The 21,917-nt window shown below is 33.4% G+C and overlaps 4 protein-coding genes across 6 annotated transcripts; 2 read left to right on the plus strand and 2 right to left on the minus strand.

Annotated features, from left to right (window-relative positions):
• The first annotated feature begins 1,200 nt into the window (after positions 1-1,200).
• On the plus strand, positions 1,201-2,577 carry LOC126676331 (transcription factor RAX2). Its single transcript, XM_050370510.2, has 3 exons — positions 1,201-1,409; positions 1,526-1,655; positions 1,847-2,577. Exons 1-3 carry the CDS (start codon positions 1,274-1,276, stop codon positions 2,370-2,372), a joined length of 792 nt encoding a protein of 263 aa, XP_050226467.1. The 5' UTR covers positions 1,201-1,273; the 3' UTR covers positions 2,373-2,577.
• A 3,713-nt stretch (positions 2,578-6,290) lies between these two features.
• LOC126679303 (uncharacterized) lies at positions 6,291-9,252 on the minus strand. Of its 2 annotated transcripts, none has more exons than XM_050374302.2 (5): positions 8,892-9,252; positions 8,603-8,703; positions 7,737-7,850; positions 7,547-7,648; positions 6,291-6,601 (listed from the first exon to the last, which is right to left on the minus strand). In XM_050374302.2, exons 1-5 carry the CDS (start codon positions 9,115-9,117, stop codon positions 6,431-6,433), a joined length of 714 nt encoding a protein of 237 aa, XP_050230259.1. In that variant the 5' UTR covers positions 9,118-9,252; the 3' UTR covers positions 6,291-6,430. The 2 variants fall into 2 exon arrangements, with proteins under 2 accessions (XP_050230259.1, XP_050230258.1); XM_050374301.2 differs by having other exon boundaries at positions 7,737-7,853; positions 8,892-9,241.
• A 990-nt stretch (positions 9,253-10,242) lies between these two features.
• Positions 10,243-14,484, plus strand: LOC126678209 (probable CoA ligase CCL10). The gene is made up of 6 exons (XM_050373114.2): positions 10,243-11,432; positions 12,264-12,453; positions 13,035-13,180; positions 13,613-13,680; positions 13,806-13,908; positions 14,113-14,484. Exons 1-6 carry the CDS (start codon positions 10,428-10,430, stop codon positions 14,224-14,226), a joined length of 1,626 nt encoding a protein of 541 aa, XP_050229071.1. The 5' UTR covers positions 10,243-10,427; the 3' UTR covers positions 14,227-14,484.
• Positions 14,485-16,504: 2,020 nt separating this feature from the next.
• On the minus strand, positions 16,505-20,093 carry LOC126679381 (probable beta-1,4-xylosyltransferase IRX10). Of its 2 annotated transcripts, none has more exons than XM_050374399.2 (9): positions 19,987-20,093; positions 19,086-19,471; positions 18,807-18,953; positions 18,667-18,731; positions 18,329-18,398; positions 17,885-18,103; positions 17,236-17,379; positions 17,014-17,149; positions 16,505-16,939 (listed from the first exon to the last, which is right to left on the minus strand). In XM_050374399.2, the coding sequence occupies exons 2-9, from the start codon at positions 19,425-19,427 to the stop codon at positions 16,710-16,712; spliced, it is 1,353 nt and encodes a 450-aa protein (XP_050230356.1). In that variant the 5' UTR covers positions 19,428-19,471; positions 19,987-20,093; the 3' UTR covers positions 16,505-16,709. The 2 variants fall into 2 exon arrangements, with proteins under 2 accessions (XP_050230356.1, XP_050230357.1); XM_050374400.2 differs by having other exon boundaries at positions 19,901-19,993.
• Between the last annotated feature and the right edge of the window lie 1,824 nt (positions 20,094-21,917).

The raw sequence follows: 21,917 nt of genomic DNA on the forward strand, positions 1-21,917 counted from the left end.
CTTGTTACCGACATATTTGGGACCCAGGAATTTTGGAATTCTTAGCATTACGTGAATCACTTAGCTGGGCGATTTCATGTGGTTGGTACCGAGTCATCTTTGAAGGAGACGCTCTTCAGGTTTCACAGGCTGCAAATTCGGGCACTGTTTCGGATTACAAGACTTGGGGAATCTGTCAAGATATTAGTCGACTCCGTCGCTCTTTTACTTCTTGTTCAATATGCTATGTCAACAGACGTTTCAATATGATGGCTCATGAGTTAGCTAGTTCAACAAAAAGTTTGTATTTGTCACATTTGTAACTGCAATGTTTCTATCAATATACTAAATTATTTGAAAAAAAAAAAAAAAACTAATAATTATGACTTTGAAGTCAGGGAAAATTAGTAATTATCCCAAAAAATAATGATATGGAAAATTAGAGAAGCATGTTCTTTGACTTTTGTATGTTCTTCATTATATTATAAATTAAAAGATTTTCTTTTTCTTTTGGCAGAGTTACCGATCCGGAGCTACTATTCGATTAATTCGGACCCAATCGAATAAAATTTTAATATGAAATCTTTAATTAAGCAGAAAAGTCCTTAAATTGTAAATAAAAAGAATTTTTTATTTCTTTTGAAATTTATACGATATCTGCGGTCATTATTTTAATGCAAAATATATACTTTATTCACAATTTTGAGATATTTTTCATACGTACCATGATTTTTTAATCTTGTCATACATATCATTATCTTTTCAGGTTATGCCAAATATATGCACATTACAACTCATTTATGGTTGATGTGGTGTAATATTGTTTATCTACATGTACAAAATTCCAACATGGTGTACAACATGGTGTATATAATATCACGTTACATTATGCTACAAATTGATTGTGGGTGTATTTGACAAAAATTGGTAAAGGATGATATATATGACAAGATTAATCAAAAATTACGATATAGTTGGTAAAAGGACTAAAATTGTGGATGGATTAATATATTTTGCATTATTTGGATCAAATTGGACAGTAACCGTAAAGATAATAAAATTAACTCAAGAAAGCTTTTAAAATTGCTCTATATTTAGAGTTCGAACCCGAAATTGTAATTAAATGAGAAAGAGTTTTTATCACTCCATCCCAATCGCACTGATAGAAGACTTTCTATTTTAAATATTATAGTGTGTAACCCAAGTCTCCTTAAATTTGTCCCTTAATTTCAAGCCTTTGATTATTCAACTTGAAGCAAAAACTTTAGAAGAAATATATAGAGAGAGAAAAAAGATGGGTAGAGCTCCTTGCTGTGATAAGGCTAATGTGAAGAAAGGTCCATGGTCACCTCAAGAAGATGAAAAGCTTAAAGAATATATACAGAAATATAACACTGGAGGAAATTGGATTGCTTTACCTCAAAAAGCAGGTAATTTTAGCAATCTTCATGGCCAATGATATTAGGGTTTTGCAGTTTTTTTTGCAGCATATGAGGGTTTTTTTTCTGTTCTTAATTAGGGTTTTGTTTGGAATGATTTGTTTTAGGTCTAAAAAGATGTGGGAAAAGCTGCAGATTAAGATGGCTAAACTATCTGAGACCCAATCTCAAGCATGGAGATTTCTCTGATGATGAAGATAGAATAATCTGTACCCTTTATTCCAACATTGGGAGCAGGTAAAACCATTTTAACTCTTTTTTTTTTTATGCATAAAATTTCCTTCTTATTCTAATCAAGTGTATAAACCATACTTAAAAGAGAAAAACAAAACCATTATTGTAAATTCGCTCTCTTTTGATTTTATATACTGTTTGGAAAAAAACTATATATGTATATATTTTCTGCTTATAGAAATGTAAAACTGCAGATGGTCCATTATAGCAGCTCAGTTGCCAGGCAGGACTGACAATGATATCAAGAACTATTGGAACACCAAGCTCAAGAAGAAACTTATGAACATCATCACATTTAACCCTAATTATTATTCTCAAAGACAATTACCAAACACTTTCTCTTCTCTTCTCCAAGCTTCATCACTGCCATCATCACCATCACAGTCACCATTTTCAAGTCTTTTGAGCAGTTACAGTAACTCAAATGCTCCTACTTCTGCATCAAAAATGGTACAAAATCAAGAAAGATTCATGGGTTCTTTGCAAAACTTGCACCCAGTGAATGATAGCTTGAGCTCTTCTGATGGAAGTAGCTTATATTCCAAGGAATCATTAGAGAATAATATTGAAGACAGTGAGAAAAAAATTGGGCTATGGACAGATAATGAAATGGATCAGTATGGTCTAGAAGAGATTAGGCAGCTAATTAGCACTAGTAGTTGTAACAACTTTTTATTTGAAGAAAACAAGATTGAAGAGGAACAGGGCATGTACTATTGATCATTGATGTTGACTGTGAATATTTGAAAGGGTAAAAAGGTAAAAATGAATGAAGTTGAAATAAGTTGTTCATGGAAATTAGAGTATTGATACTTTATTTTCTTAGAAGTTTTTTTTATGAGGTTTTCTTAGAAGTTATTGTGTTGTTTTATAATATGAAAAGTAACTATAATTCTTGAAATTAGTTCATTTATTTATTAATTAATTATTTCTCTTGATTTTTCAATTTTATTTAACTAAAATTATCTCATAAAGATAATTCCAGTTATTTAATATTTGAAAGTAGGAAAAAAACCAAGTTATTAAATTTGAAAGAAAATAATAATTCTAATTTTAATATTATGGTGATGAATGGTGGCCATTTTTATTTTTAAATATGCATGGAGATGCAGACAATGATTTTGTATTTATGTTCAAAAAAAATTGAATATTGTCAAACACAAGACATAGTGTTCTTGGATGCTACATTTGGGGGTATTAAAATTGACTTTATGTTAATCCTAACCTTAGTCATCTTAAAAAAGATTAATAAATAAATAAATCCACGATTAATTATTGTAGGCAGGCAGGCAGGCATCAAGCCAAAATTGACTTCATCTTATGCCTGATCACTACTTTCATGTGGAGTTATTTTACTCTTTATGGCAGAAAAAAAAAAACAAAATCAAAACATGCATGATTTAGAAAGAAAACATATTCAATTTAGGCTGCATATGAAGGACTAGAGTGCAAAATCATTAGTTAAATCTAAATTAATTTATAAATTAATAATGCTTGATGACCAATAAGATGACACATGGGAACAGTGTCTCAATAATTGATAGCTTTTAATTAGGGTTTGTGAAGTATGAATGGGCAAGACAAATAAAAAAATAAAACTTAGTTTTAAAATGATTAAATGTCAAACTATTTCATCTTGAAGGGAACATAAATTTTGGAAGTGTAGGAAAAAAAAGGAGTCGTCTATATAAAGAGAACTCATTGGTGGATGAGAATGTTGATGTTTTTGATTAGATAAAGGTTTGAGAAACTTACACACTTCATTAGCTTCCTAAATTTATTTATAAAAGTACTTTGAATTTTTAAAAATTATATTCTTATAAAAAAATTAATTTTAGTTTAATTTTAATATACAAATACTAAATCAAAAAAATTTCTAAAACAATTATCAGAGTCTCACCGGAAATTTTTCAATAGCTGAAACTTAGTAGAAAATATTTTTGGCGGGGATCTAGTTAACAAGAGTCGATAGTGCGACAATGACCAAATACACGGTCAACATGCTATGTGCACTATTGATCCGTAAACTGTTGACTTTCGTTGGCTTTCGTGAATGATTGATTTTAGGTGTATCTTTATATGTTTTTTTTGGCGGTTTTGTTTTTTATTTTTTGTATTTTCAATGTTTTTAATGCATTTCTGGTGTCTAATTAGTTTTTTTTTTTGTATCTTTTTGGTGCTTTATGTATATTATAGCTTTTTTGGTGTATTTTCTTTTGATATTTTTGTAAATATTTTTTTCAGTGCCTCGGAAAATTTTAAATTCTTGTCAATATTTTTTTTCCGAATAGTTTTGTAAAAATTCCTAAAAATTGTACTTTTTGTAACGATAACATTCCAAAAAGTTAAAAAAGTCGGTACTGAAACATCTATCTTATGGGACAAATATAACATAAGCAACAATTATTTTTTCATGGATGCTGAATTCAGGCCTTTATATCACGATTATCAACATGTCATATGTTATGTTTTGAGAACTTCACTATTAATTTTATGATTATAAGAGATTATCTAATATTTTAGACCAATTTTTATCTAAGTGACAGACATAAATGGTGTGATTAACACTATATGATTCAATATTTTATTTTTAACTATTTATTGAAGGGAAAAGGTGCAAAAATGACCCTCATGTATACCTCATGTATCTTATTGGCACTTCATGTATTTCGGATCTCAAATATGACCCTAACGTTGCGAAAAAGTATCAAAAAAACACAAAACATGGACGACGTTAAACATAAATGTGTACGGCCTTAAACGGAAATGTTAACGGAAGGGTCATTTTTGACACTTTTTCAAGACGTTAGGGTCCTTTTTGAGATCCGAAATACATGAGGTGCCAACATGAGACACGGGCTATACATTAGGGTCATTTTTGCACCTTTTCCCTTAATTGAACAACCACACCATTTTTTATTAGGCCTAATGTCTTAAAAAAACCCGACCTTTTAGCCCCTTTTCAATCATACCCTGACGTTGAAAATTTGTCAATTTTACCCTATTTTGCATTTTTGTGTTTCAATTGTACCCTGAAAAATTAAAGTAACGTCTTTTGCGTTTGGAAATTTGTTTAAAACATTCTCCATGTCTCGCATATATTGATTGTATACTTTTAAAATTTATTTAAATTTAGTTAAATTAATTAAGAATTTAAATTAGTGTTAATTTGATTATGGGTTTTAGTTAGTTTTTAAAAATAAAGGACTTATTTGTACTTTTTTGAATAAAAAAGAATTTAATTTCATGTTTAGACTTAATTAATTGAATGATTTCATCATTTAAGTAAGAAAATTAATAAAAATTAAAATATTGGGGTATAATTGAAAACGGAATATTTAAAAGTGGGTAAAATTGACAAATTTTCAACGTCGGGGTGGAATTGAAAAAAAGTTTAAAGGTGAGGGGTTTTTGAGTGATTAGGCCTTTTTATTATCCACATACATACATATTTAATCCGTATAAGTGGTCAGAAGTTCCCTATGGAGATTTGTCTCTGGTTACCTTCCTACGAAAGATGCCCTTGCTCGGAAGAGGGTGTTTATAGATGGTAACGAGAAGGACGGATAAGCTCTGCATTTGTTCAGTGAGTGTAATTTAGCAGGCCAGTGTTGGGAGTTGGCAAATTCGAAGGTTGATGCAGCGAGATACTCAGATATTCAAAAATGGTGTCGAGGCTGGTTGGATGATTTGAACAAAGAAGATGGTGAGCTGGTTGTTTTGATTTGTTGGAAGCTATGGTTGAGTAGGAATAATCTGATTTGGGGTAATCAAGAAGGGTCTGGTGAGTCAATTATCAACTTGGCAAGTCATTTTTTGTCTGTCTGGAAAATGGCCAGAAGTAAGGAGCAGCGTAAAGGCGAGGTCGTTGGGGATAGGCGAGATGGTGTGGTGGTCTCGTGACGTCCTGAAGCTAGTTGGTTTAAGGTTAACGTTGATGCAGCCTTTTTTGGTGAGGAAGGTAAAGGTTTTTTGGTGAGGAAGGTAAAGGTGGTATTGGATGTGTTGTTCGCAACGATCAGGCGAGGCAGGTCAACTTTGTAGGTGCTTTCGACCCGAGGACGGTTAAGGTAATGGGTATTCGTAAATCTCTAAGTGGGATCAACGGTTGGATAGCCTAATTATTGAGTCTGATGCTATGGATGTCATTGTGGATATTAGAAATTCAAAGAGGGTGGGAGGTGATGTTTTGATTGATGATTGTGTAATGCTAGCAAAACAATACTCATATCATCCTTTTCCTATTTGAATCCTCCATGATGAGTATAAAAGGATTTGATGTATTCCTATTACATATTGATTTACAATTACAAATAATTCTCTTAACTTCAATACTAACTTAAGTATCAGAGTGTTTATCGGACAACCACTGTCGGATCAACAATCTAACCTTGTTTTGCAGGTTTTATTCGATGAGGAGACAAACTCCATCAATAATTATATTTTACAATTATTAGTTTTAATTTAAAGAATAATAAAAATAAATTTTGTAATTCACAAAAGAGAAAAATACTCCTGCTATCAAACTCTGTTCCTAATTATCATAGAGCAAATTTTGGAGAACATGCTCTCCTTTTTCCACAGCTAAACATACCCATAGCTTTTCTGAAAAAGCATAAATTTTCATTTCTCGTTCGGTTAAAAATAATCAATTAGATATTAACATTGATATGTAGTTTTACATGAAATATACAGAACCTTGAATTTTGTACACAGAAACAGAACAATTATATGTACACAATGTGGCAATTGGCAATTAAAAGGAATTCTTACTTGATTTACAAAAAATCCCATTGCCAATATACCTTATCTACAATCCCTCCACCGCTCCGAACTGCGAGGCGAAGTGTTTCTGATGCAGGAGGAACCCCCCAGAGATATGGTACTGCAACTGTCATGGTTAGCTTTTCATGCAACCCACCTTTGATCGCCTTCTCTGCAGCAACAACCTGACAAATGCACATCATTCATTCTCGGTTTGGAAATAGCAAAAGAATATTTTTTCCAAGAATAGGATATAAAAATAAAGTTTTGGGGTTTCGGAAGCGTTTTCGAAACAGAAACAAAATGCTGAAACATTGTACTCGCCAAGTTTCCGCGCAACATAGTTCATTCGTAGCTTATGAAGAACTGTAACATAGTAAACTGCCAGCATGCGAATTTGCCACGAGATCATGCCAACAACACAGAGGAAGGTATAACAATATGCAATTGATGTTAACATTTTAAATCCCTTTCACTTGTCAAAGCATTAACACATAACGTCAAATTTGCCACGAGATCATGTCAACACAGAGCAAGGTATAACGATATTCAATTGCGGTTAACATTTTAAATTTCTTTCACTTGTCAAACTCAAATCATTAACACATAACGTCATTCCATGGTTAACGCAAAATAACGCTGAATTCCAACTAGACATTTGCAGAATCTGAAGACAGCCTAAGAAATACTAAAATTAACATAACATTTAACAAGAAACACTATTCAATATTTTAAATCCAGTTTTATGCCAGAATATTAAGTGAGTAAATCAGGATCATGTTTCGCAATCAAGAATCTTACAAGATTGAATGCCAATTTCTTATGTCAAGATTGAGTCCAACTATAGTCAGGAAAATAAAATAATCATTAAAGTAGATAATCATCCAACTACTTTTTTTAAAATATGCAGCTTGCTAAGTTGATCAACTCTGCTGTTGGGCCAGAAACTGCAGTTTGATTTTAGTTTTCACTATCACTATGTATCAGTCAGTGTCCCTTTAAATTTAATTCCAGCTTAGCAGGGCATGTAGGATTAAGGGCTTAATCTGGAATTGCACTCTACTGTGTTCATGTTAATCAAAACAAATTGAAACAAAGATAGATAGGTAAAGCACTTAAATATGGCATACCTCTCCACCATGTTCTAAAACAGTGTCTTCAACAACATCACTTAGCATCTCAATTGAACGACAAAACCCAAAGATACAAAGCCTTCTGCCCATATCAAGTCCCTAAAATGACCGAATGCGAATATAGATAAACTATCGAATCGGTAAAGCTAAACATCAAAAAGTGGCAACAGCATAATAAATTACTTACATTTGTGGCTGCAATGTCAAAGAGTGCTCCCAAACATAAGCCTTGTTTTGGGTCCATATAAGAACTCTCTTGAAATCGTTGAAATCTCTGAGGGATTTTCGACTTACCTTGCTTCTTCTATTAAGAAGAGAAAATTTATTTAGTGGATCACACAATAATTAGAAAACACATACACGCATCATGCTACATTTACAAAACAATCAATAGTTACTTCTCCAAATGTGACAAAGAAACGCATTCTTTGGGAGTTACTTGAGATTGACTTGAATTTTTTTCAAATAGACTCAAAAAATTCGAGTCGAACTAGAGCCGAGCTCGAGTATTAGATAAAAAGACTTATGAGGCTTGCAAGCCTAAACGGATCTCTTACGCACAAAATAATAATTTTATTTTCTCATTATATTGGTTTTTAGGTGTACATCATCTTAATTGGTTTAATATCATATCATATATTCAGATGGTTTTAAAAAAAAATACATCACATATGATAAACACAAACTTAATCTAGTCTAGCTCGAACAGCTTGGATACAGTTCAAGCTCGAGCTCCAAAATAGAAGCCCATTTGAATTCGAGGTTGAATATATAAACTCATTTGAGCTCGAATTCGTATAACGCATTTGAGGTCGAGATCCTACAGCACATTCAAGGTCGTTATAACACGTTTGAGCTCAAGCTCATATAATACATTCGAGCACGAGCTCCTATAAAACCTTAAAGCTCGAGCTCATATAACATAATCAAGCTCAAATGATGTATTCGAGCTCGACCTTGGCATAACTCGGCTCAGCCAGGCTCGCTTACACCCCTAGAGAAAAGCAGCATATCATCGAGAACCGCCCAAAAAAAGAGGGATAAAAAACATACATTTGAAGAGCTAACTACCCGAGGAACCACAGAACCTCCAATCTGGACAAGCCCATCAGCAGTGAACAAAGTGACCTTCTCTTCCTGAACCCATTCTATACCTGCAAATCCAACCATCAAATAAATACACGTTCAAATTCAAATTCAATCATCACCAATTCAATTCTTATAAAAACAATCACATTATCATTTCTTTTCACAATACCTTATATCTTTTTAGTTTTCCTAAACTATAAAACCTTAATTCCAGCAGTAATAATTAAAAGAAACGGTTAAATTAAATAATTACCGTCATCGCCTTCAGACCAGGGAAAGAAACCGCCGCCAAGGGAATCATCGTCGCCAAAGAAGTTACTAGAATTGGAAGCTTTGGGGATTGATCGAGTAGAACACGAATATGATAATTTGGACGGAAAAGCAAAGGAGGAAAATGATGTGGAGAGAAAGGAATTGGAATCCTTGGAACGAGGAATTGAAGAGAAATGTGGGAGACAGAGAGCAGAAGTTTCCGCCATTGAAATGATAATAATTATGTGAACACAGGAAATTGGGCGGAATATAGAGGACGACCGGGAACTGAAAAGGAAAGGAGAGTGTTTCGACGCCACATGTATGAATATAGACGACGACCATGTCTATGTGTCGTTTCTCTGGTTTAACACGTTCGCAGGTACCTGTACTTTTATTTGTTTTAACTTTGGGACCCTTCACCTTTATTTATACACATCAAGTCCCTGATTAAAACTCACTAGATCCACCAACTAAAAGAAAAACAAACAATCAGCAAAAATGATCCTCATAGCAGAAGTATTTTGTAAACTACTGATAGACAAAATCACCATTAAATCTGCCGACAAACGAAACTAGCAGCCAAAATGAGTTTAAACAATTATGAAGAACTAAAACTGCCAACAAATGAATTTGAGATTATTTAAATACGTTAATTTTGAGTTTAGATACATGAATTTTGGATTTCGTAAGCTATGGTTTACGTCCGCTTTTGTATTCATTTTGGGGATTGAGGAAGTAATTTGTAAAATTAAGTGGGAAGTTCTCTCAATATAAAACACTGAACAAAAGACCAATTCACCCCCTCAATTTGGCACGAAATATCAAAAAATTCATTTTTAAGACTTTTGGTTCAAATCAAGCCGCAATTTGTATTTTTTTATCAAAAAAAAACCCAAAGAGCTAAACTATGTAAAACCGAATCAATTTAACCCTCCACTCACACCGGAAACCACCGTAACCACCGGAATATTTTTTTCACTGGATTTTTTTAAACCAAAATTATTATTATTTTTTTACATTGAAGGATGAAGAGCATACCCAGATGGATCTGCGCTTTCAGAGGAGAAGTGCTCCTCCTTTGAGGAGAAGCTGAAAATAAAAATAAAAAATTGGTTAATTTTTTTTTTTTCAATTTTATGTGTTATTTTAATTTTTTAAAAATAATAGGAACTATTTCAAATTTGTAATCAGAGAGTGGGCGAGAATGAATAAGGGAACGATTCAATGTATTTTAACATAATTGCGGGTCTGTCGTCCATATGATATTCGTGCCAAATTGAGGGGTGAATTGATCCTTTGTTCATAAAACATTGTCGTGTTATGTTTTTTGTCGGTGCATTTCCATTTTTAAATCAATTTCTTCATCACTTTCAGCGGGAAAATCAACGAACTTACCGAAATACACTCTCAACCACCTTCATCACTTCATCTTCATCCTCGGTCAACAACCTATCTATAATCACAACTTATAAACCCAACTTTCTCGAGAAAATTAAACTCCATTCCCAAGAACCAAACACAACACTCATCAATCATGGCAAACAAATCCTACAATCCAAACACTCAAATCTACACATCACCACGACCACCACTTCACCTCCCAACCCATCCCAATCTTTCCCTCACCACTTTCCTCTTCAATTCCACACTCTCCGTCGCCAAATCCGCCGCCCTAATCGACTCCGAATCAAGCCAAACCCTAACTTTCCACGATCTTAAAATCCAAGTCTCGAAGATAGCACATGCACTGGTTAACAACCTTCACATCGCCCGAAACGACGTCGTTCTCATTTTATCCCCGAATTCAATTCATTTCCCTGTATTTTTCCTCGCGATTACGTCCATCGGCGCAATCGCGTCCACCTGTAATCCTGCTTATACTGTACCGGAACTCTCTAAACAAGTCAAAGATTGTAATCCAAAGCTCATAATCACCACAAAGGAATTGCTTAACAAAGTCGAACATTTCAATTTGCCGCTAATTCTCTCTGATTCAACTAATTCAGTTTCAAATCCGAAGATTTGGAGCTACTCCGATTTAATTAACTTATATCCTGAAGTTTCTGATTTGCCGGAGAATAATGTTAACCAAAACGACGTCGCAGCGTTGTTTTACTCTTCTGGCACAACAGGTACAAGCAAGGGAGTGGTTTTAACTCACCGGAATTTCATTGCCACGTCGTTAATGGTACCGTCTGATCAAGACAGGTATAACGAGCCTAAGCATGTGTTCTTGTGTTTCTTGCCTATGTTTCATATATTTGGATTTGCGGTTACTACTTATGCTCAGCTTAGGAGAGGAAACTGTGTCGTTTTGATGGAGAAATTCGAGCTGGAGAAGATGTTGAGGAGTGTTGAGAAGTTCAGGGTTTCCATGCTGTTTGTTGTGCCGCCGGTTATGATTGTTCTGGCCAAGCAGAATGTTGTTAAGAAGTTTGATTTGTCATCTCTTAAACTTATCGGATGCGGAGCAGCTCCGTTAGGAAAAGAAGTTATGGAGGAGTGTGCGAAAAATCTGCCTCGCGTTGATATTATTCAGGTTATTCATTCCTGATTTTAATCTAGTTTGCAGTTATTCTAATTTGTGATAATTTTTTAGTGTTCTGTTTTTCTTATAAGTTTAAACGTATGTTTGAGTACTTCATAAGAGGAATTTACTGTAAATATTGTCCTGAGATCATCATTAGGTGAATGCAATTGTATAATGTACAACTTGCCATAACCGGTAGTGGGACTTGCATATTTATTTTGGCTGGCTTGTGGCATGGGAAGAATTGAATGGCACATGACCTTACCTAACTTCATGGTCTGAAGTAAATGAAAGGAAGCCTCCAACTTTATGAAAAGATAGTTTGTTTCTTTTGTTTTAGAAATTTTATTTAATATATGGGTCTAAGTTCTCATGTTTTATTTCAATTTAATTATGACTTCATCTATTAATCTAGTGTTAGGTTGTTTTGTTGTCTAAGTTTGTCACAAACTTATATGTTCCCTTTTCCTCTATTGATCATGGTGTTTTTCAATTGTTAATTCATACTTTACTAGAGTAGTGTTGCACATACTACTAATTTACGCTGCCAATTGAACTCGCCTTGAAATGATTATCTGCACTGTCAGCAGTTTATACCAAATATTCATGGGTGGGAATTGATGATCATTATAATGAATAAAATTTATCATATTTGGTGGATTTTGAGGTTTGAAAATGATGTTTTTCATGGGTGGGATTGTTCATTATGATGAAGACTATGTGATATCTGGTGGATTCTTGAGGTTTTCAAATGATGCTTTGAGGAGAGCTTTTCGTTTCCGGAAGTAATTTACTTAAGAAAGTGTTTTCCTGATTTGAAATATCTGATTAACCTGTCAGGGATATGGCATGACAGAAACTTGTGGAATTATTGCATTAGACGATCCAAGGGAAAGAAATCGCCTCTCTGGTTCAACAGGGTTACTTGTCCCTGGCGTAGAATCTCGAATAATAAGTGTAGAAACATCAAAGCCTCTTCCACCAAATCAAGTCGGAGAAATCTGTCTACGTGGACCAAATATGATGCAAGGTAAAACTTTAACTGCATTAACCTAGGAAATTAATAACTGTATGATGGAAATGGAAAGGTGTGATTCGTGTGAATGACCAACTGAATCATAACACTCATTTTCAAGATAAAGCATTAGATGATTCAGTACAATATCTGACAAACTGAACTTGTTGTCAACTCCTGCAATTTCCTAATTAAGTTTACTATAGATAGTACAACTTGTGATGAATTTCTGAGCTCATGTTTGAAGTCTTATGTCCTTTATTTCAGTCTCGTGCCAATATATTTGTGAGGGTGGTGAAATAAATAGGTTCTAGTGCTAAGTCTGCTAAAAGTTGTACAGTTTAAAAAGGTTCATATGATCCTCAATCTTTAAGCTCTGTGTCCAAGTACTAAAACTGCTTAATGAGCACTTGGCCTAGCCAGATTGTAGGGTGGGTAGGGTAGGAATAGATTTGTGATGTTATCTACGACTACGATAATCTAACAGTTCAGTTTGCTCAGATAAAAAGTGATGAAAAACAATTTGTTGATGCAGTAACAGATAAGCGAGTTGATTTAGCTTCCTACAAAATTTTCTAATATGCCAAAACTCACAGGTTATTTTAACAATCCACAAGCTACAAAGCTAACAATAGATGAGCAAGGATGGGTTCTGACCGGGGATCTTGGATACTTTAATGAAGAAGGACATTTGTTTGTAGTGGACCGAATTAAAGAGCTCATCAAGTGTAATGGCTTTCAGGTAATATTATAGTTTTGGGAGATTGCCAAAGTTTAAAATGTGGTGTAATCTGGCATAGTACTGCTTTGAGCTCCATCTTCCTTCTGCGTGCAGAAAGTGATCTGCATTGGTATCTTAATTTAGCTTTGCTCCCATTTTCCTTACTTAGATCCATTGACTTCGTTACTGTTTTTTGCATTCGATGCTGCAAAACTAACAGTGTATCTTCAGGATTTGGGGACTAAAGAAGTTTATATTCTCCTGCATCTGAGCTATTAATTTGTATTAAAGCTGTGTCATTTAGAGTGGAGTTTAAGATGTTGGACAAAATATATGTATAGTCATAGGCATAAAAGTCGAGCTAATTTGTTTCTAGTCACAGTGCTTTATGAAGTTTCTATTGTATTAATTTGTCCACAATCAGATTTTATTTCCACTTTGCTATATTGGTAGGTGGCACCAGCGGAACTGGAAGGATTACTACTTTCTCACCCTGAAATTTTAGATTCTGTCGTCATACCGTAAGTAGACAACTGCTCAACTTATTGTGCACGAATTGTTATTTCGCAGGCAGTTTCTTATAGAGTCAGAAATTTATTGATCCCTTTTTTGCATGTAACTGAGGATGATTTTCCAATTTTCGTAGATACCCGGATTCAAAAGCAGGTGAAGTACCAGTTGCATATGTTGTTCGCTCTCCTAATAGCTCCTTGACTGAAGAAGATGTTCAGAACTTCATAGCAAAGCAGGTTAGTGATTTTTCCACAATGGAAGAAATATCATCTAAAATATATAGCATACAGGATGGTTTTCTTTCTAAGAACTGAATTTGTCATGTATTATTCACTTGAATATTGCAGCCTGCTTTAAATATAGCGAGTAATGCATTTTCAATGAATACTAAGCTCAGAAATATATTCTTTCTCAAATTTATTATTTGTCGCCTGCTGCAGGTTGCTCCGTTTAAAAGAATTCGGAAAGTGGGATTCATAAACACTGTCCCAAAATCAGCTGCAGGAAAGATTTTGAGAAGAGAACTCATTGAAAAAGCTCGTTCCAAGATATAAATTATACTACTAGACAATAAAAACCGAAAGCCGAAAAAGGTCATGTACTCGCTATCTCGAACATTTGCATTAACAACAGCAGCAGAAGCAAAAGAAGCAGATAAAAATGAGTAATAAACATTCTTAAGGTCCCCATTAGATAGGTAATACCTAATCTTAATCCTTTTGTATCAAACTTTGTTCTTTATATATGCTTTGTTTTGCACTTTAAAGCTGAATGTTGTAATCATTTTGAAATGCTTCTTGAATTGTCTCCTATGACCTCTCTTTCTTTTGTGCTTTTCTACTTTTTTGTTCAAAAAGAAAATTTATTTTCAAAATTTCCCTCTCTAGGCCTCTTTTGAGGTAAAATTTTGTTCTTTACTAACAAATGCATGAAAACTACTGTTCTATATATATAAATGTTAATTTTCATACAGTAAATAAAAAAAAAACACTCCATCTTTCTGACTTTTTTCATTTATTTCAAACTTTCAAAATTATCAATTTTATCCTATTTACTACAAATTGGAGTTTTTGCACTTGAAAATGTTCAAATGTGTCCATATTTGACACATAGTCTAATTAGGCCTTTAACATTTTAAGAAATATTAAAATTAAGATTATGTGTCAAATATGAGAGAAATATTTGAACCTTTTTCAAGTGCAAAAATTCCAATAATCAATAAAGCACCTTGTTGAAATTACTAATCACTATAATTCCCAAATTGCCGCGAGCGGTTCTAGTAATTTAGATTGACCGCTCTTCTGTTATTATATACTCCTCCGTCCCAAATTGATACATAAAATTTTATTTTATTTTACTCCAAAGTATACATAGTTATTTATTACTGATTAAAAACAAAATAAAAAATATGAAAAGATAAAATGTTACTACTATATTAAAAACATGTAATATTCTTATAAAATAAACTCATTTTGTTTAAATAAACTAAATTTTCAATATCAACTTGATTACTTGAACAATGGGATAATTAACTTTTTCTGCCTTTGGCCACTTACAATAATCAGGAAACATGATCATATTTATTTTTATAGGTAGCCAAAATAGCAGACATTCTTCTTACAGCCACATTTTTTCACTTCTTCTGTAATCTTTCATCAAATGAAGTAACCCCCTTTAAGCCAAGTAACTATTGATGATAGCAATATTTACATAAAATAAAACTCTATAATCGGGTTCGGGCGTGGACAAGGGGGCACGATGGACGACGTTTTTCTCTGAACATCACTTATCAATTGTTTTCGATTGCTTTTCTATCTCTTTTTATATATATTTTTTTAATTGTATCGCTGTTTTTTAGTCTTTTGACTCTAAAATTTTTCTTTCATTTATTTTTTTCAAAGTGAAACTTGAAAAGTCATACAAGATTGTAACACAAAATTAGTTAGTTATAAAGTTGATTTCTGAGAAAGGTAGAAAACAATTAATGGGTCCAATAGGTTCAAGTTTCTAGCGGACATTTTGTTTCCCTATCCTGCAGACATTTTGACATAAGATGCTATAAATACATACATACCATACAATAAAAGTTTCAATAATTTAATACCACATGTACCGTCCTTTTTTTCCCCTTATTCATCGATCCGTTGAAAAAACTATAAACTCAACTCAATCTTATCATCCTTTTATTTTCTTTTACAATTATGGTCGTCCCATCTATTGTAAATTAAGACATTTTAACTCTCTTATTTAACTTACGGAAAAAAAAAGGATAAGTTTTTACCGTTTTTTTAAATGAGGGATATGTGTCTTGATCACCGTGAAATATACTTTTGAAGCAATAATGCAGTAATGCATATTAATTAGAGGTAAGATCTAATTTGAAATGGTTCAAGAATGAGTAAACCAAACATATTGCTAATAGCTTTTTAGCATCTAATTATTATGTTTAGAGTCAAACATTTGTAGCTTGACAGAAATCGCATAAAGCCAGTACAAAATTGTCTTATCATCTGTCTGATTTTTTTTAAGCTCAATACTCTTTTAAACGTTTTTGGATTATGAATGGGTTTCTGTTGAACTCCAATTTGTATATAATACATCAATTATTTTTTAACAACTCATCTAAGAAGCAAAATGAGCAAAAATGTCTAGTTTGGGAAATTTTTTTTTCCAAAAGCCATATACTTGACCTTAATCGATCTTTCGTGCAGAGGGCGAATTGAACTTGATTAAATAATTTCCAAATATTAGTGTTTAGTCATCACAACAGTTCACCATGGTTGGCCTATAGAATTCAATTCCAATCAACAGCAAAAACATTCATCCAGAGCATAGAGAAGAATATGCATCGATCATTATCAAACTCTCGTAGTATACACAGTGCCGGACGCCTTTACATTTCGTCAATTTGATTCCATAAAACTACAAAGATATAATTTTCTATACCTATTGATTTTAATGACACTTGACATTCATCTGGTGTAAAAAAATGAAATATTGTGATGTCACAGTCTAAGATAAGCAAGTTCAATAACAATCATGGCAGGGGCATGGGAGCCTTCCAGCTAGAGAATTCAGCCAAATTTCGGTTCACAATGGTTTGATTGTGTAGCCAGAATGTCTCAGTTGATTGGTGGAATTCCCTTACTTTTCTCTGAAGTTCCCACATTATCCCTTGCATTGCAGAACACTGCTCAGATTCGGCGGCATATACCCATAAACACCTTACCTGTCTACCATTGAGTATCATCCTTTCTATATCTTCGTCTGAAACACAACACCAAAGTTCAATCGCATAATCCAGTGCATTATGCAAGAAATACAAGTTTAGTGAATTTGACCTGGTATGGATTCTAAGTACTCCAGAAGCTCAGGACCAATTCTAGTAGATGGCCATTTGATTGAAACACGGGTGTAGTCGATCACATTCTGGAAAGGCAGCTCTGCTTCATCCGATAATATAACTGGGACACACTCCTATTTAACAGAAGAACAGATACCAACTCAGCTTGCATCTCTTGCATATGCATGTGTCTATGAGCAAAAGAGAGAGGTAGACCTACCACAAAAAATGACTCATAAAAGCGAAGTGTCCAGGAAGATTCCCCACGTGGAGCAAGACAGAATTTTGCATTCCTAAGGTGTTGAAAATAGTCTACTTTTCCAAGTTTGTCAGGGCCGCTAAACTTCAACGCCGGACATTCCAACTGTTCATAATTCAGGGTGAAAATGCTTAGTCGTTTGTTGAACAAGCATCAGAATTAATAACACTATGCGAAAAAAGCATGAGTATTTATAATAATCTGCATTTAAAAATTACATTGTGCATATCTAAAAGCAATTGCACCCAGCCCAAGAAAAAGAAATATAGTTTCAAAGAGATGTCGCCTAAGTTTCAAGGGTAGATAACAGATAGCCACTACATATGATTCAAACACAAAGAAGCACCACCAAATCACCAATCATCACTCGAGCATAAGATTAGCTATGTGAATTACGCCATATTAATGACAAAAATTTACATATTTTTCATATGTAGCAATACATGAAGCAAAAAAAAGAATAAAAACAGAAGCTTATTCACAATCATAACAGAAAATATCTATATATATATATATATACATATATATATAGAAGAATGAGAACTCAGGTTTCAGCATGTCGTAGTCTAATTAAATATCAAGAAGTTGGAACTCAAAGAAAATTACATACCTTATTTGAATATTGGTTTGCAAGGTCTATTAACTTAAGACGACCGACTTTTCCTTGTGCACGGCCTAAATAATTTGCCAAATACTTCCTCTTTGATAATGGCAAAGGTTGAACCATGCGGATTCCACTTTTAGTCATCCCATCGTCAACATTGCCAGGAATGATGATATCCTTCCATGTATTAAAAGCACTTGTGTCTTTTTTATCAGTCCGATAGCCCTACACTAACACACAGAACGACAAAATTATTTAAATCAAACAATTAGCTTGGAAACGGAGTATGAGTGCAATCAATTATGCAAGTGTTTTGTCAAACTGAAAAGGTTAAAAGAATTCACAAAATTTCCACTTCTCTCTCTCCAACACACCAAGCAATAATTGTATAACTAAAAGGCGATAAATAACTTACTATAAACTAAGCATGTTCAGAAGCATGAATTCTACCTCAGGAGTGAGAATAATAGATCGATTTATGTAAGTTGACCAAGATCTAAATAAGTGTGCTCCTGCCCCGCTGCACACAAGCAAAATTACGTGTTGTAAGCATCATTCAAATGCCAAATGATAGAAACTTGTAAAAATGCAAGCTAATATTAAATAGAAATGAGACCATGCTAATAGAAACCGCAGTGAAACCATACACCTCCGTTGTCTTATGACCAATGTCTCTAATGACTAATCTATCTTAGACTAGTCAAGAATCTACCAATTAAATATATACCATTGAAAAATCATAACTTTTCCTCAAATAGAACACCAATAAACTGATAAAATTTGCATACCTAGGAAAGATAAATACATGATCACGCCCTCCAGAACGTCTAAAATACGGCATCTGACTTAACACCTGAAAATAACAAGGAAATCAAAACAAAGTTCATTTGGAAAAAAAATAACCTATACATCAGTAACAAAAAAGTACCTTGACATAAGTTTGATTAATTTCTTTATCATTAAGACCACCAAACATTCGAACACATTTGACATAAGATGGAACAAAGAATAAATCAGCTTCTTCTTTCTTTCTCGTTCTAAACCTCGAATTCGACAGCAGCCTGTGTATTTTAACCTAAAAACGCAATATATACATAACAGCACTTAAATAGCCGCAATATTCATCAATGCATTACATATAGACTCAATTGATACAATTAAGTACACAATCATTACTAATACGACAAAAATGAGTAAAAAAACTTACCTGAGTGCCCCACTGGCCTTTAACGCAAGCATCGGCGGTTATCTTTCCGTCTCGACCGTGAAGTAACTCTGTTAATCCATCAATCTCGGTCTCTTCATAGATATAGATCTTAAGCGAGAGGTGAGTCCCGTAACCTCTTTGTGGCCAGGTGAAAGATCCACTGCCATCACCATTTATTAGGGTTTCTGATATTGACTGTGATTGGTCGAAGAGGCGCGTGAGGAAGAAGGTGGCAGTGATTAAAAGAAGAGCGCCGACCTGGTGTGTGCGAGTGCATGACGGTGGGGGTTGATTGTGTGATGTAAAGATTCGACCTTTGTTGCTGTTGAAGATGGTTCCCATCAGTGGCGGATCTACACTTAGGCTAGGGTAGGCTTCAGCCAGGACTATAACAAAAATCAGTAACCAATACTCATAAAAGTTATGAATAAGAGAATTAAAAAACAGCAGTAGCTTCAAATTACGTAAATGAATCTATTATTTCAGTCCAAACAGATGATCATGTTAACATAAATTAATCTATAATCTCCTTTAAAAATCAAGCCATATCTATAATATAAGTTGACATATCATTAAAGCTGATCATTTTTATAGAGCAGAGTAGATTTAGTATTATTGAAGTTCGATGGCAGTGTTTAATTCAGCATATAAAAACTAAGCAACTTAAAACAGTGTAATAAAAAAGAAAAGCACAGATATATCAACATGAACATTGGTTGTGATAAGTGCTGATTAAACAAACAATGCATATATCTGAAATGAATTGATGAACAGTCGAGAATGAATAATCAATAAATTGTGTGTGTCATTCAGACCTGATTTTGTTGTGGGACAAATTACAAGTTTCAGAATTGCCAATTTGAAATAACACTACAAAATTAGGTCAAGACCAGATCCTTACAGAATTAGGTCACCAGCGGAGAGGATGAACAGAAGAAGATGATCGCCACCATTGAGAGTGCTGAGAGGATGAAGTTTTTTTTTTTGAAAAAAACGGAATAACTCATTTTCAGGTCCTTAGACTATACCTGTTTTATTCATCCGGTCCTTAAACTATTTTTTATCCTTATCCGATCCTTCAACTTAGCAAAAAAATCATTTTGAGTCCTTGATTGCCAAAAATGACGCCGTACGTCGTTTTTATTGTTTAAGGACTTGAAAATGGTTTTTCGCTAAGTTGAAGGACCAGATGAAGATAAAAAAATAGTTTAAGAACCGATGAACAAAACAAGTATAGTTTAAAGACCTGGGTTATTCCAAAAAAAAATTAGGTACAAGCTGAGAAGCGAGAAGAAGTGGGGAAAAAAGAAAATTTTGATTATTAAAGTTAGGTCTTATTTCCAAAAAAAAATCTTAAATTTATAAAACTGCCCCTGCGATTAGGGGTGTAAACGAACCGAGCTGATCACGAGTAGCTCGGTGTTCGGCTGGAGAAGAGTTCGGTTTATATTTGTTTATATTATAAACAAAACAAGCTCAAATTTGATTTTAAGTTCGTGGATTTAAACGAGTCAAATATGATCATAGTGGTGTTCGGCTCGTTTAAGTTCACAAACAGCTCAATTAGTGGTTAGTGAACGAGCTCGAATAAAAATTCGTAAATAACTTCGTTTAGAAACTCGATTAGGTGTTTACAAACTCGCTCATATTTAAATTAATTTATCAGAGTATCTTATATAATTCTAAAATTACGTAGGTTTGACGTAATTTAAATAGATCTTTGACATTTTATGAAATATTAAAAATTAAGACCGTGTCAAATATATTTGAGGAATGTATTTAAACCCTTTTTAAGTGCAAAAATTCCAATTTGAAAAAATAGATAGAATTGTGACTGAAGTGTATTTTAATCTTGTTTTAATACATTCTAATTTTTGGAAGAAAAAAAAGTTGAGTTAGGAATTTTTTTGGATGATTAAACCTTTTTATTCAAGCTTTTTGACCAAATTAAGAATCATTTCACCCCTCCATCTTGTTTTGAGTTTGTTCATTTTGGGTTAGAATTTGATGTCAATCTTGACGGTTAAAGGTGTAAACTAACCCAAAATTAAACACTTGCGAGTTATTTTTATCAAAAATATGTAAGTGTATGACATTTCTAACATTTTGCGTTGAATTGGAGCGGTGAAATGAACTTTTTTTTTTTACCCATACAACAATTGGCAGGGAATCCCAATCCATAGCAGAAAGTTCGAACAGATGGATGGATGCAGTACCCATTTTCATAGGTAATTGGTTAAACTTCACTTTCAATACAAAAATATTTGTGGAAGAACACAGAAAACAAATACCCATTACATTATCTGTTTTCAAAGATTATGCTTAACTGAATTACATATCCCACTAGCTTATTTTACATTTTGCTAATCATTAATAAAGCAAATTGTTGAAATTACTGTGTATTGGTCAATTTCGTCACCGAACCGAACCGAAACCGAATTAACCGAACTTGAAATATTAGAAAATTTCATAATCAAACCGAAACCGAATTATATTGAAAACGAATTGAAACTGAACCGAAGTAAAATTTTGGTTCTGTCTGTTAACCGAAATAACTGAAATTCATAAACTTAATTCTTAAAATTAAAAAAAAAATTAATATACAATTTTAGGGGCATTAACATCTAAATAGTAAAAATTACCAAAATACCCTAATATTTTTTAAAGAATACAAAAGTACCCAAAAAAAAAACCACCAAACCGAATTAACCAAAAACCTAACCAACTTAAAATTTTTGTTTGGTTCGTTCGGTTTTAACAGAATAATACCTGATCACTATAATTCCAAAGTTGCTCCGAGCAGTTCTAGTAATTTAGGTTGACCGCTCTCAG

Source organism: Mercurialis annua, linkage group LG4, assembly GCF_937616625.2.
Source record: "Mercurialis annua linkage group LG4, ddMerAnnu1.2, whole genome shotgun sequence".
NCBI classification, from domain to species: domain Eukaryota; kingdom Viridiplantae; phylum Streptophyta; class Magnoliopsida; order Malpighiales; family Euphorbiaceae; genus Mercurialis; species Mercurialis annua.